Genomic DNA, 15,759 nt, shown 5'->3' on the forward strand with positions numbered 1-15,759 from the left:
AAGCACATGTTTCATTATTTTTACATTAGGGTGGTAACTGATAAGGTTAAGTAAAGCATCACATTTTTTTTAATAAAAGCGTAACTTATTCATATGTTTCTAAATGGTAGTAGGTACTTAGACAATATTTATAAAATGTGAAAGTAAATACAATTTATCTTTAACTTTAATTGTGCAAAAAATAAAAGCACAGTTTTCGAGAACCATACATTTCTGTAGTAGAGAATAGATAGAAACATTATTTTGTCAAAGCATTTTTAGTGACTACTCGAGATCTTCTATAAGTGAATCTAACTCCTTTTTTAAGCTTAGGGACATTTCCTTTTGCCTTAGAACATCGTCTTTCAACCTATCTACATTTGCCATCAGTAAAGTGTTGCCCTTTTTCAAAGCCAGAATTCTAGTTTCATGTCTTTTTAGTCGTTGATTAAGATTTTCTTTCTTCTTTGGTAATGGCGCATCCTAAAAAAAGAAATACCAATAAACTAGGTGGCATAATAAGCTAACTAATGACAGCCCTGCAACAGTAACAGCAACATTTACCTAATATAAAAAGCAAGATATTTTTTTGAAGTTATACTTCTTTTGGCGCGATGTACGCACATAGTACACACACCCTTTTTTTAAGCTTACCAGCATCATAACATGACTTTTACTGTTTACATACCTCGGGTTCACTTTCACTCTCAGTTTCACTTTCAGTGTCTTGTTCTGTCTCTGTTTCAGTTTCTTCTTCCTCAGATCCACTCTTTTTTTCATCTTCAGACTCTTCTTCCTCATCTTCTTCTTCTTCATCTTCCTCTGAGCCTACCTCTTTCATCATCGCCGCCATTTTATCTACTTCACGTTTGAGTTCCTTGTATTTTCTTTTCTCGTCCCTGAAAATGAAATTCAAATAAATACACCTATTATTTCACACCTACACATTTAATTTTCATAAATCACCTCCTCTACTGGTTTTAACTCATATAACAACAAACTATTAAAATAAATTTGTAAAAAAATATTAATTTACTTTAAAGCAGCTTGCTGGTTTTTCAAGGACATCTTATAGGCCATTCGCTCCCGTTTCATATTGTCTTGTTTCTCTTTCAAGTGTCTGATTTTATTTCTCATATTTCGAACGTCTTTCTCTAATCTTTTTTGTTTTTTCTCCTCAGATTCTTCCTGTAATAGAAGTATAAATATTATCTATATAAAATCATGGAAATACAAAGACTAACGTCACTTAAATTCAATGCTAAGGTTCATTATATCCTAAACTATTTTCATGAAACTTTTGCGTTCTTGGAAAGATAAATAATTTAAGCTCGATGGAGGAAGGAATGAAAGAAGAATAATAATTTGATTATTACGTCTTTATATAACATTAAACAAAAATATAATATGTTCTCGATACATACTTCTTCCTCTTCAGATTCTTCTTCTTCTTCGAAACTATCATCTTTAGTAACAGACAATTGTTTGACAGCATGGCTTGATCTTCTCGACCCAACATTTGTCGGCACTACTCCCTACAAACAATGAACATTTAATTAAAATTAATATTCCTTAACAGGAAATACACAAACATCAAAATATTTGCTATTCTAATGGAATATTTTGATGACAATAACCACTAAACTAGGAACACTAATTCTGTAAAACTTTAACTTTTGCTATGATGAACAGTCTCATGTTTAATTTTTGTTATTTTATTTTATTTTTATTTATTTGGTGCACAAAACACATTATAATCTTTACAAAAATAAACTTAAAACTAATAGTTATGAACAGGATTCTAATGTAAAACCATGTGCACACTGCAAAATTAATGTTACATCAATAAAAGGCTCATAACTAACAAAGGTAACATAGTAAAAAAAAAACAATAATAATAATAATAATAAGTTCCTCGACACCAATTTAACGTAACGTTAACCAGGACCACAAGGGTCAGCACTTAACCTACGATGGAGGATGTCTTTAACGACACTAATGAATTTATTGATGTTGCGACAGAATATGTCCACAAGTAAGTGGTTGCTCTTTGCCATCTCGTTATATTGACGAGCCATCCTGGTCAAAGGGTTGTAAAAAGAGATGTTATTCTTATAAGTTTGAAGGGAAAATAAATTGACTTCGTTAGCTCTACGGGCACTAAATCTAATGTTAAGGCTAATGTGAGCTAGTAGTTCGGGAGAGTCTATAATGGAGTGGGTGATTTTGTAAAGGTAAACTAAGTCGAAGACTATGCGTCTGGATTCTAATGGTTGAACTTTAAATTTCAGGAGTCTATCGCAATAATTTAAGTTAGACCGGCCAGGTTTTATACGATAACATAAAATTCTGAGAAATTTCCTCTGAATTCGTTCAATATCGTCAATGTGCACCTTATAATTCGGCGACCATATTGGACTACCGTATTCTAATATACTTCTTACGAGGCTGAAGTATAAGTACAAGGTGCTACGAGGATTTTTAAAACCTTTTGTGGATCTAAGAATAAAACCCAGTAGATGGTTTGCTTTAGACGTGATGTGACTATAGTGGGCACGGAATGAAAGCTTGTCATCGAACAGGATACCTAGGTCTTTTGCAACATCTGATCTGTTAACTAATTGACCATCTATGACGTAGTTCCATACGATTTTGTTTCGTTTATTAGTAAACGATATGACAAAACACTTGTCTATATTTAAATACATGTAGTTCGTCTTGCACCATAGTGATACGGTATTGATATCACGCTGTAATGTTAAGCAGTCATCTAAATTAGTAATAGAAGTAAATATTTTTAAGTCATCTGCATATAAGAGACAATTGCAGGACAGTTGTTGAATAAGGTCATTAATAAAAACTACGAAGAATAATGGCCCTAAGTGGGATCCCTGAGGTACTCCCGATGTAACTGCGATAGGTGCAGAGATGAAGCCCTTTAACGCAACCAACTGAGTTCTAGAGTCTAGGTATGAGCAGATCCATCTATATAAACTGCCGTGGATACCATGTGACGCTAACTTATGACAGAGCAGATGGTGATTTACTTTGTCAAAAGCCTTAGAGAAGTCAGTGTAAACAGAGTCAACTTGGCCACCTGTGGCAAACACTTGACAGAGATAGTTTTTGTATTCCAGAAGGTTAGTGACCGTAGACCTGTTTCTAACAAAACCATGTTGCTTGTCTGAAAGAACAGGCTTAAAATGACTGAACAGATGAGTATACATCACTGACTCAAATAATTTAGCAGCGCAAGATAAAATACTTATCGGTCTATAGTTTTTACAATTGGACTTATCACCACTTTTATAAATAGGTATTATGTGGGCAGTTTTCCAGCGCTTAGGAAACACACCACTAGTTAACGATTTATTAAAGAGAACACATAATGGAATGGACAACTCCTTTCCGCAACTTTTTATGAAAATAGGAGGCAGAAGGTCAGGACCCGCCCCTTTGTTAATATCCAAACTATCTATTTTACGTTTGATATCTGTTACCGTAATAGAAAAGCCAGATAATATATTAAAATACGTGTTATTTACAGCACCAGATTGGTCAGTGTATATAGTTTTATTAGTTTTATCGTCAAAAACTGAACCAAAGTATCGCGAAAAAAGGTCACATATCCCCTGACCGTCTGTCTCAGAAGTATTTTCAAGTGTCATGGTGTGAGGCACTGAAATATGGCCTTTACGATTATTCACAAATCTCCAAAATGATTTTATGTCCTTGGCCAACGAGTCCTCGATGGATGCGATATACTTGTCGTAACAAATCTTGGTAAGAAATTTGCATCTCTCCCTCAGCAAAGAGAAAACGTCGTAATCGCGGGGATTCCCAAACCTCTTAAACCGTTTATGATATAAGTTTTTTTCTTTATTACATTTAATTAAGGATTTGCTGTACCAGACTGGATAAGATGAGAATTTGCTACAACAACTTGGTGTATTTCTTGATATTATTTCAAATAAAAGCTCATAAAAAGCTTCGGTGCACTCATCAATACAAGGGGACGATAAGATTTCGGACCAGTTCACAGACTGGAGTTCAGATTTAATGTTTTCAAAATTACATTTAGCAAAATTAAGCCGTTTAATGTTAGCGCGTTGAAGCCCTTTAGAAATCTGAATCGGAGAAAGAGTAATCAAAATTGCGGGATGATTTTTATCTAACAAACTTAATGCAAGTGTTTCATTGACACTTATACAATCTATATTAGAAAGCACCAAATCCAACAAGCGAGCGTTTGCATTTGTGATAAAGTTATGCTGTTTTAGATTACACAGTGACATTAATTCATTTAGTAGAAGGAGCTTCTTACTCGGGTTAGGGGAAATTGACAGAGAGGGATTAATCGAATCAGAGTAATCAGGTGTGTTAAAATCACCAATTAATAAGAAATTATCCAAAGGGAAACGATTAAGAAGTAAATTTTGGCAATGGCTATAAAAGAGTTCAAGCTTGTTAATTCTAATATCAGGAGGCAAATAGCAAACACATAAATTTATGCGAGAAGTGTCACGTGCTTCAGGAATAAGAGTAACCCAGACATCCTCCATATCACTATCCCACGATGCTTGACGGATGACCTGGTATTTTTTATGGACGGCGAGTAAAACTCCACCTCCCTCGGTTTTAGCACAGGAGGAATCCGCACGATCTCGTCTGAAGAGATTGTAACGGGCGTCAACAACTTCGCCATCGAAAACACTCATATTTAAGTTCGTTTCCGTCAAGCATATAATATCGAAGTTAGAATTTAACAGATTTAAAGAAAATTGAGTTAACTTGCTACGAATTCTGTTTACATTTTGATAAAATATATTAATCATTGTGGAAATAACGTGTGATTCAGTATATAAAAACAAAAATTGATCAAGTAACTTACTAAGCAATGATAAACAAACAAATTAGTAGTAGTAATAACAATTAAGACAATTTAGTGAAGGAATCATGACTTTTAATTAGAATGGCCGGGCTTGATTCATCCTTACGAACATAAATTTGGCCATATCGCACCCAAACAAACCTGTAGTTCTTGTCAGTAGAAAATTTACGTGCCGCACGGTGTAACTCTTTAGCTTCAGGAGACAAATGTTCAGACAAGTATATCCTGCTCGACGACGAGCCGCCAATACCAATATCGGTAGTAGATAGTTTGGTGTCAGGGTGGGACTTATTGAAGCGAGTCAACGCAGACAAGAGTGTATCACGCTGACGCTGCGTTGAGAGGGTAACTAGTATGTTTCGCGGCCTTTTGGAGTTTGAGTCCATCTTAGCTACACGACGACATGCTTTAACATCACTCTCAGATACCACAACATTTAAACACTCACAGAGTTTTTTGAATAACTCCATCAGATTCTCAGTCTTGCTTTCGGGTACCTCGTGAATCTCGAGGTTTAAGTCACGTGAAATCTTTTCAACTGTAAATAAACGACTCTGGAGTTTTGATAACGTGTTTTGAGATTTCGTAAGTTCAGTCTCGAGTACCCTGATTCGATTGTCTTTGTCTGCAATATTTGACTTCAAATCATTTTGTTCTAAGATGATAAAATCCGTTGTCGTCGTGAAGTCAGCCTTTACCAACTCAACAGCTCGGCTAACCTCGTCGGTCACCATGTCCTTCAAGTCCTTTCTAAGCGCGGACCGTAGATTTAGCATAAACGATGAGTCAGGGGACAGTTTCAAGTCTATAAGTTTGCTAATACTGTCCAACGTAACCGGCTGCTTAGAAAAGTCAGCGCCTGCAGAAGTTTTCGTAGCAAAATCACACTCCGGCTCTTTACACGTCGTTATATATGAGGAGGCGCTTGGTGATTGGTTATTGCGACCCCGCCGGACAGGAGTATTATCGTCATTGTTTTTACGCCGAGTTACATTCTGACACAGAGGACAATTAAGTGATGCCAATTGCTCAGCACTGAGCTGCTTAGTCGACCCGGCAGCAACATCAAGGCATTCATAACAAAACTTGCGTTTGCAATTATTACACTTTAAAAAATGATCGACATTTAATACGTTATTACAGCCATGGCACTTCATAGCTTGATTAGATTCACTATTATTCACTTCACTGATTTTACGTATTCTGTATTACTTCAAATTTGACTTATAAAAGCTAACACTATTGTTAAAAATTGAATAATGTTGTTACCTCATCATATTTGTTATTGTTAGTAAAAGCATTATTATAAGCGTCAATTGTGTTTTTTCTGATCTCTTCAGCTTCTGGGGATGTTACACTTATATTCAATTCTTTGCATTGCTTGAAAAATTCTAACCAGCTTTTTTGTTCAGCAGTAAGACAAGTTCCCAATTTTAAAAGTTCCTCAAACTGTTGCTGTGAAATATTATATAAACCAAATCATACGTTATGTAGAAATATTTATATTATACTTTAAGAGTAATGAAACAGCAACGCGTATACTGGTACAGCCCTATTATAACACTTACAGATAACGCTTGTTCTAATTTCTTTTCCAATTCCATATTTTTACGTTTAACATCTTCTAATTCAGTCAGAGCGTCATCTCGATCTTCTGCTGCTTGTAAATACTGTTTTTGAAGACTATCAGCTGTTTCTTTGGCTTTGTCCACCTCCATTTTCAAACTGTTAACTAAACGTTCATCATAAGCATCTGTCACCGAGATAACAGTTTTGTGTTGTTCTTGTTTAATAAATGCTCTCTCTCTAGCTAGTTCAGCTTCTAAATTTTGTATTCTGGTTAACAATCGCCTGTTTTCTCTTTCTTGCACCTCCTTGTTCCTGAAAGTTTAAACCATGCAAATATAATTATGAAACACAACACTTTATTTTCGTTAGTATTTTTGCCGTGGAGCAGACTTACCTCAATTCTATAGCTAAAAGTTGTTTTGTTGATTGAAGATCGTCTCTAACTTTATCAATGTCATCCATTTCATCTATTTCTTCTTCTTCTGCAGCAGGAACCTATAATAGTAAAGATTTCCCCTTTGATCATATCACATATAAATTTATTTAGAGAAATTGTTTTTTTTTGGACCTTAAATAAATACCTCTGCCAGTGCTACTCCTGATGGACTTGCTGCTAAATTAGCCTGCGACATTGATTTTTGCACTTGTTCTTCTATCGTCATTTGCCTTCTGAATTTCCGTAATCCTTCTAAAATTGGTTTACTCCTATCGTTACATTTGACTTTCTTTAACCTTACTCCCTTTGAGATTTCTTTAAGCAACTCATTGTGTGAATTCGGTTTCTCAGATTCAAATATAAACTGTCCTTTGTTTTTCACAACAACCGATGTCGTTATAATGGGACTGGACCTGGAATTTATATCGAGACATCAAGTAGGTGCTTACGTGAAACAAAGTACTTCCATCATTTCGTCACCAATTATCATCAAGTCATACATATCAAACATCAGACTCATTTACATTTTCTTAAAAAAATCATTGACTCATAACATATACCGGACCTATAAATTTATCGAATGTATAAGACTGGACGAATAGCACGACATCCTTCCTTCACAATGGCATAATATAACGCATGCTACAAAAATTACCTGTCATTGCAGACAACGTGTTTCAACTTCTTTCCTTCTTCCACTTCCTTCATCATGTCACTCCAATCGGGTCGTCTTCTCGGTCTGCTCCGCAATTGTTCAATTTTCTTCAGTTTTTCAGAATCAAGCTTAGGCTTTTTGAACTCAGGTGGCGGTGGTAACTTTGGTGGCGCAGGTGGTGGCGGCGGTGGTGGTGTAGGCTTTAGTAAACCTGTAAATGAAGCGATGTTACGATCCAAATAATTACAGACATTCTTTATATCATTGTCTGTGTTTTAAAATCTTTTTTATATGTGTACATTGCTGTACTCCCAATTAAAAGAAAAGGTGGCTTTGTTTGCATATAGAGCCGTAATCGATTTTGATGACTTACTCATACCTTAATGTTCACCAAATTAAATAAATTAATAATTCGTTTAACAATTAGTTCGGTAATCGTTCTGAGGGCACTTGGTTCAACATAGTGGTCATAGGTGCGCGGATAAATTGCCTTAAAAAGCGCTCAGTTGTGGAACAACGGATATCGATGTCGTCATAATACATGTTCATAATATTTTTTTTTTGGAAAATTCCTTAAACTATGGATATAATATGATTGGCCACCAAAAACGGTTATCCTATATTCAGCAGTCCTGTATATGCATAATATGGTCTATTCTATACATAATGTTATTGATTCAAGTAAATCTACCAATGTCTTATAAAATGTACATAATCAAATCTTAAAGGAGGCCAGACCCGGTGCTATATATTATTTATCTTTATAATACATACATTGTGCATTGGAAATTATTCATACCTTCATAGTAGGGAATAACGTCATCCAGCAGTGTCATTTTTACTGTCACTCAACAAAAATATCAAAAGCTATTATTAACTGTTAATTTACAAATTATAAGCTGTTCTAAACTGTTGATTTAAAACTTTTCGCCGAACCTAACAGATGTCTAGTATTTGCACCTGTTCTGCACACGCGTCGCACACGGAACTAACTGTGACTATTTTGGATCACATTAAGACCACAAACTGTATATCATACAGGACATCAAAAGGGATACTAATAGAGAGAATTTTAATGGTGCAACTGTTGCACCAAGATCTTGTTTGGCTAGTTCATAAAATTTACAACCAAATAAAGATAATAATAAAGGTTAATGATATAGAAAAAAATGTGTTCTTTAAAGAACAGGTTTGGGATTATTTTGTATGATTAAAGGGCGTAATTGTAGATGATATTTTAGGATCGTCATTGTGTTAACTGCCAAGATCGACTTTCTATGGCATTTGATTGATACGCATCGAGATGTTTCTATGAATAGAAATTTATCGTTTGTGAATTCAGTTTATGTTTGTTCGCTTTTGTTTTCAGTGAAAATATCGACAGTATTAACTAAAACGTGATATATCGCGTATACGTATACGTCATGTATACTTGAGACAAAAAAGCCTTAACTTCTAAACCGCATATTTTATTAATCTACTTACTTCGTAAACTCTCATTTTTAGTGAGAGTGTGTCCCTTCGGAATGTCATTTGCTAATGTTTTATCAATATTCTCCTTGACCCGTTCATGAAGAGGATCTCTCCATTTCTTAAGCATTACGTCATCTTTAGAGGGCGCTTTTTGTAAAGGTTTGCGTGGAGGTAGCTAAAAAGGAAAAAAATTTTGATATATATCGAGATATATTTATATATAAATCAGACCTAAAGGCATTCTTATTAATGAACTTATCACAACGTAATCAATGTAGCTATAATGTCACAGGCCTTGAATACATATATCTCTATATCAGGAGCCTGGGACAGCTGTTTTTTTTTATTAAACAATATTTTTACGTGTATTTATCCAATTACCTTTGAAGGATTTTTCTCTAACGGCGTTGGCGGTTTTGTTGCCATACTTGTTTTGTCTTCTTTCTTGTTTTCCGTACTTTTTTCTAGTTTGTTTTCTTTAATTAGAGTATTAGGTATTCCTTTACCGTTTACAGTTACGTCATTCGCCGGAGTTATTTTTGATTTATCATTTTTTTCAACAGATTTTCGATCAATTATACTAACAGATTTTTCTTTTGGCTTATCGTCTATCGTTTTAAGACTCTTTAAAATTGGCCGTTCTAAAGCCTTGGATTTTTCCTCACTTTTACTTTTATCTGCGGCACCTGATTTTTGTGATGTATTGGAAGTAATATTTTTGTCGTCTGTTGTCTTCTTATCGTCAAGTTTCGCTTTCTCTGTGATATTACTTTTTGTTGTAACTTTGTTTATAGGTTTTTCTTCCGCTGGCTTGTTATCAATGGTCTTAATAGTAGATTTTGTAAACCTAGGTTTGGCATCTGATGGCCTAGAAGCTTTATCAGCTAGTTTAGCTGTTGAAGGTTTTACAAGTTTTTCCTCTACTGGTCGGTCCTCTGGAGATGCACCGTTGATGGCTTCTCTAAGCGTAGTTTGTTTCTTCAAAAGAGCTGAAATTTAAAAAATAAAATTCTAAGTTTCACTAGGAACTAAAGAGTTACTAGGTTTTTTATATGTAACAGTGGCTTTCGTTTGTTAGCTTGTTAGTGATATAAAAAAAACAGATTTCCTGCACTTATGGTTTACGGCTTCCAAAACACTTTGAAATATCTTTTACTTTAATAAGCGCAAGAAATAATAATTAAGAGGTAAATAATTGGTGACACGTGTTATTAATTCGTCTCGTATGCATTTGATATCATTAAATATGGACGTAAATAAACATAGCTAGTGCCAAGATGCCCGACCTTCGCTGTTCTAGTAGCTTTATTTACCAAATTAAAATTCAATTACCCAAGTTTTTGTCGAGTCTCAACTTATCTATCAATAATGTATATATATACATTTAACAATGGTGACTATGCTTAAGAAAATACGCTGTAAATTGCATAATTTAAACTAGCAAAGCATTTCTGAAATAAATATACTAGGTATGCATAAATGTACGTCTAAAAGCGTTCTTATAAATCATACTGTAACACCAACATCTACGTTTATTTTGTAAAATCGTGTCCTCTCTAAAAATATCCCGATTCGTTGGCGTTGGCTTGGAATATCTCAGCGAAACGATAATTGTAACGTGTCATGATACAGTTTAAAACACTTGACTGTTTTTCAAAATTTTACTACTTTAGTGCTCTTGTTACACTATAAAACTTTTGTATACATTTAATTTGGTCTTTAAACAGCGCCTTTTTTTAAATTAATTAGTACACATCTGTGAAATAGTCGTTTAGGTACTAAATACATTACTATATCCTTGTAAAATCTACTGTACTTATGAATTACGAAAAACACAACATCGATAAATCTTCAGTGTAAATCTAGAATAGAATTAAAATTAAGAATTGTGCAAGTCACGACGTAACTTCTTTTCTATATATGTATATCACGGCTTTTTTGGACCATGGGCGAGATTTTAATTTTGTTTTTTTATTCGCGGCTTTCTCTTGAAATATTTTACTGTATTTACAACTTTTAATAATCACAAGATAACACGAGAAAATGCCGTTAGTAAACTAATTTACGTAACCGTACTAATGTAATTCACCTTTCCCTTGCACAACAACACTTTAGCAAATTTCCTGAACACACAACACGTCACACTTCCAACTCCAGACTAACAAACTTGGGAACTATATGAGTAAGTATTGGAAGTGGTGTCCATGCCAAACTTTCAGCCAAGTGTTGACGTCAGTATGTAGGTGATTATACACACATATAGTATGCACTTTTGAAATATCGTAGAGGACGCGTATCAGCCTTGATTGATGACAAATCACGACGCAAACTGAGGCGTGTGATATTCCAAGCCGTGGGCCATGGGGCGACATTGCTGCTTACTTTAACAATACTTATAAACACGCACTTATTCACAATTAAGAACCTATAAAAGCATGACTATGAAATGCCTTTAAACTATTTATTCCATTAGTTCAGTTTACAAATATGACTAAATTTATAACACATATTTTAATTAATGATTTAAAACAGCTGCTAATCTAAAAACACGAGGATATGTTTAGAGCCTGCATCACACAACCTAACGTGGGAGGAGACGCGTCGCACATTTTGAATTCTGGTACATGAAATTAATAGCCACTGCCCCTGACTTCGATTATGTGAACATTTGTTTACTTACTAAAGTATTTTAATCTAAAAAAAATATTAAATAATCGTATTATTCCTCTACATTTTGTTTTATGAATATACTAGCTGCTTCCGCGAACTTCGTTTCTCCTTAATGCCTAGCCTACCTTTTTAGTACATGCCAACATGGAACATTTTGCTATGCTACCCTTTTTTTTATTTTTTGGTTGGCTTTTTTACACCTTGTGTCCGAAAATCCCTAATATCTTACGGAACCCTATTATTGTTCAAAATTAAATATAGCCTATATTACTCGTGGATAATGTAGCTTTCGAATGGTGAAAGAATTTTTAAAATCGGTCCATTAGTTTATGAGCCTATTCATTACAATCAAACAAGTTTTGCTCTTTATAATATTAGTGTAGATTAGTTACGTTCATTCAGTTCGGTGCCATAAATACCTAATTGGAGAATTTGTTGTGTCGTCAGGTATAACACTGAACCACTTTGAATTGATGTCTTAACAACATCAAGATAGAGATCTTTCGATCCGCTGTTTAATATGTAAAATACTATTATTTTAAAAATAGGATATCTAAATATTCATAAAAATTTCAGTTTAATATATATATGTGTATCAAGTTACTTAACATATAAAAACAATTACATTATTAGACATAAGCTTACTTAACACTATTTATATTATAATAAATAACGGCATAACCCTTATGTTTACATCTAAGCCCCAAAAACCTAAATAAAATGTTTTTAGTCGTACTGTTGCAACAATTAGATTTTCAATGTTAGTCTTACTAGCAAATAAGTTAAACTACATCTCATTCGTGTTTATAAATAAGATGTCGTTTTCTTTCTCTAAAAATTCATCATTTACAAACGTAGGACTAGTTTTCAATAATCAAACAAACACATCAAACGTGGAGTATTTTTAATACCCAAGGAATTGGAAAATAAATTATCTGTTTCATCATTATTTTTTAATATTCAAACATAAAAATATTGCCTCTTTATTCTACTACTAGTATTCTGACTGTACAAAGACTGAAAAAATACAAATTAAGGATTGGTAGTAAAAGACTAAATCGTTTATTGTGACTGTACAAAACTGAAAAAAATATAAATTTAGGAATAATAGGATAAAAGCCTCGAGAGTTTTTGCTACTATTGAATCTTAAAGAGAATTATCGAATGATTTACAAATCCGATTCCAAGTAAGTATGCAATCGCCGATACTTACGTTTAATTGGCTTAATAACGAACTCTTCCTGACTGGCCAAAGGCGGTGTGCTTTCTACTGGTTTTAATTTCCTCTGCGTCCATGATGGTGGGGCCTGAGAATCCTTGTCCTTGACCCAGGGTGGCCTAAAGGTCTCTCGTTTGGGCCCCGACTCCTTACTTACGTTGCCGATTGGCATAGTGCTACTGTAAAGTGTAAAATGTCTGTGTGTATAATTAATTATGCCATAGACGAAATGCTGTTTTCTTATATCATATACACGTCTAATTTTGAAAATCTATCACAAAGTATTTTAGTAGATTCATACGTATATGACTTGACTTATATTATATAAAAAAATATAAGCAATGGTCTTGAAGGTGTTACACAATTCTTCACTTCTCACTCAAATAGAATTAATCGATAAAAATACTGAAAACAAAACAAGATCGTATGATAGTTATAAAACAATTTTAATTATAAATATTTTTATATAAAAATTATTTGAATGTCGTGTCTTACGTGTGTTTTGTGTAGTGTACACAGAAACCCACTAAAATCACAGCACACCACTAATGAGACATCATAATTTAAAATAAAAAATCCTTTAAACAAGCTGATAGAATAAACGCAGCGTCGGCCGCGCGTGATTCCCAACTAGACGGAATTTCGTGTTTGAATAATCTCTGGAACTTATAAATAGGTACAAGACGGTGTACATGCTGCGGACGAGATTTTATACAGCGAAATAATTTGGGATGTTGGGATTCATTAATGAAATTAATTCATTATAGGAGGACGACGTATGTAATTTTACAATGTTGGTTATAAATAGAAAGTCAATGACAAATGATGCTGTGCGCCTAGCAAAGAACAAACGTTACATTTTTTGGAAACTAAATATATTAAAAGCTGCATTTAAGTATATTTGCATTTAAAATATTAAATAGAATAGTGCGTATAAACATATTTACTTGTGTATAAATTTTAGGAATAAATGTTAATATATATAAAATTATTAAGAGACGCGACCATGACGAAAGCTCTCATAAACATTTTTATTAAATCGTCGACGAAACGCTTATTTTTAGCGTTTCCTGCTCCGCTTGTTCTTGTCAATGACAAAAGCTCCGATCAAGAATATAAATTAACGATACTACACTATAGTGTTTAAAAGCTCATAATGGCGACATTAATCTTCATCGTCATTGACAATACGTCACACTTTACTTAAAATTTGAAAAAATGTAATTCCTAACAAACTGCTATTATGAAACAGTGAACTAATTACCTTGTGTGTCTTATCGTCAACTTTCACTGTTGTCATGTATCTTCACGATTTTGTTACATTAGCGGGTAGTACAAGGTACTGAGCCGGGGATTGACGTCTTATGGGTTATGGTAGGGAGTACTAATACCAGCACATTATCCAACTTATATTAGTCTTTGGCTCCATATTTCTGCATCTGTTTGTAATTGTTTTTATCGACAACATTTGGTACATGCCAGTTTCCACGCGATATTGTCTATATAAGCAATGTGAATGCATATAGAAAGAACTAATAGGGGATCTATTAGATCTTTCTATACAGATTCAGATGGGAATAAAACGCATAGCCACAAGGTTGAGAATAAAAAAGCATTGCTACTGCAAACATTACGCATTACCTAGACCTCGTCGAATTATACCTAAACCTTTCTAATAAATCACTGCATCTATTGGTTTAAATCAGTGCGGGAATTATTGACTAGGTTAATTTATTCTTCTACGTAATCACCTTTCTGGTTTAAACACATTGTATATATCTTTATAAAGCTAAAATTCCCCCTTTAAAATTTTCTTTGTCTCTGACGGGTTCCTTTAACTGCGGTAATAGATAGACATCACTGGAGCTGAATATAGAGTGACATGTGTATAATACTCGTTATAGTGGTTCCATGATTAAGAGCGGGTCCTAAATGTATGTATCTTTATTTATTATTGCAATGGTTGAATTGCAATAATAAATAATTGCTCTAATTAAAAACAAAATGTAAACAATGTAAATTCCTCGATTAATAAAAAACACAAAATCACCTCTAAATTTTACCTGATTTCGTTTTTATTTAATCATGGCAAGTATTATCTAGGCATAAAATAACACAGAGTTTTAATTGTTAAGCCACTCCTACCTTGTTTGAGCCCAGCACACCAATGCGTAAATATGAATAAGCATGAACCCTTAATTTTGCTCTCAAGTCCGCAATAATAATATTTTATTACCGCGTGATATATATTTTTAATATTAATAAATTCAATATTTGGGCTATGCCTGATAGTGTTAATTTCTTATTTTTTCTTAAAATGTATTTTCACTATTTATTGAACACCTCTTGTAATCCTACAGCTAACAAAAAATATATTATCAGAGATGATTGAATCTTATATTCAAGGTGCTCAAGTTTGGAATCCATTTCGTGGTTTATACCCCTCTATTATGAGCTTCTGTAACTCATCTTTTGTTACGCAACGGTCGCTGAATCCTATATCCTTCTTATTGCATCGCGCCAGTGAGGTACGTATATTTGCAGGTGAAATATTTATTTTATTTATTTATAAGTGCGATGCTCATTGCGTAAGCATGGAGAACATAGTATCCGGATATAAATTAATGTTTCCGCAATATAGGCTCATTCACTATGACAAACTGTAAAGCATTCTGTACACCTCCAAGATCTCGAAACGAAACTCTTCAAGCTGTCAATATGGCGTCGGTAAACCGCAACTTTGGTGTTTTCCAAGTTTCATGAAAAACAACAAATACAATGGAAGAGTCTAGCGACCTTAATAAAGTGAGTTTGACTCAAGCAAAAACAACTCAACTTAATCTAAATGAAATATTTTGTATGTCATA

The 15,759-nt window shown here is 33.8% G+C and overlaps 1 protein-coding gene across 2 annotated transcripts; it reads right to left on the minus strand.

Moving 5' to 3' along the window:
• Positions 1–148: 148 nt before the first annotated feature.
• LOC111004368 (ABC transporter F family member 4) lies at positions 149–13,545 on the minus strand. 2 transcript variants are annotated; one of them, XM_022275372.2, is made up of 13 exons: positions 13,388–13,545; positions 12,887–13,071; positions 9,385–9,992; positions 9,016–9,178; positions 7,531–7,741; positions 7,021–7,288; positions 6,834–6,934; positions 6,439–6,751; positions 6,140–6,325; positions 1,404–1,514; positions 1,016–1,167; positions 668–878; positions 149–462 (listed from the first exon to the last, which is right to left on the minus strand). In XM_022275372.2, the coding sequence occupies exons 2-13, from the start codon at positions 13,062–13,064 to the stop codon at positions 265–267; spliced, it is 2,700 nt and encodes an 899-aa protein (XP_022131064.2). In that variant the 5' UTR covers positions 13,065–13,071; positions 13,388–13,545; the 3' UTR covers positions 149–264. The 2 variants fall into 2 exon arrangements, with proteins under 2 accessions (XP_022131064.2, XP_022131065.2); XM_022275373.2 differs by lacking the exon at positions 6,140–6,325.
• Between the last annotated feature and the right edge of the window lie 2,214 nt (positions 13,546–15,759).

The sequence above is a fragment of the Pieris rapae genome, chromosome 14, assembly GCF_905147795.1.
Source record: "Pieris rapae chromosome 14, ilPieRapa1.1, whole genome shotgun sequence".
NCBI lineage: Eukaryota > Metazoa > Arthropoda > Insecta > Lepidoptera > Pieridae > Pieris > Pieris rapae.

Bases quoted from the DNA above. Each gene is read 5' to 3' on its own strand.
- LOC111004368 (XM_022275372.2), bottom strand. From the start codon at position 13,064: ATGCCAATCGGCAACGTAAGTAAGGAGTCGGGGCCCAAACGAGAGACC. The intron at 9,993-12,886 runs GTAAGTATCGGC...TTTAAATTTCAG, and splicing joins CGTTATTAAGCCAATTAAAC to CTCTTTTGAAGAAACAAACT. The intron at 879-1,015 runs GTAAATTAATAT...TTTCATTTTCAG, and splicing joins AACCAGCAAGCTGCTTTAAA to GGACGAGAAAAGAAAATACA.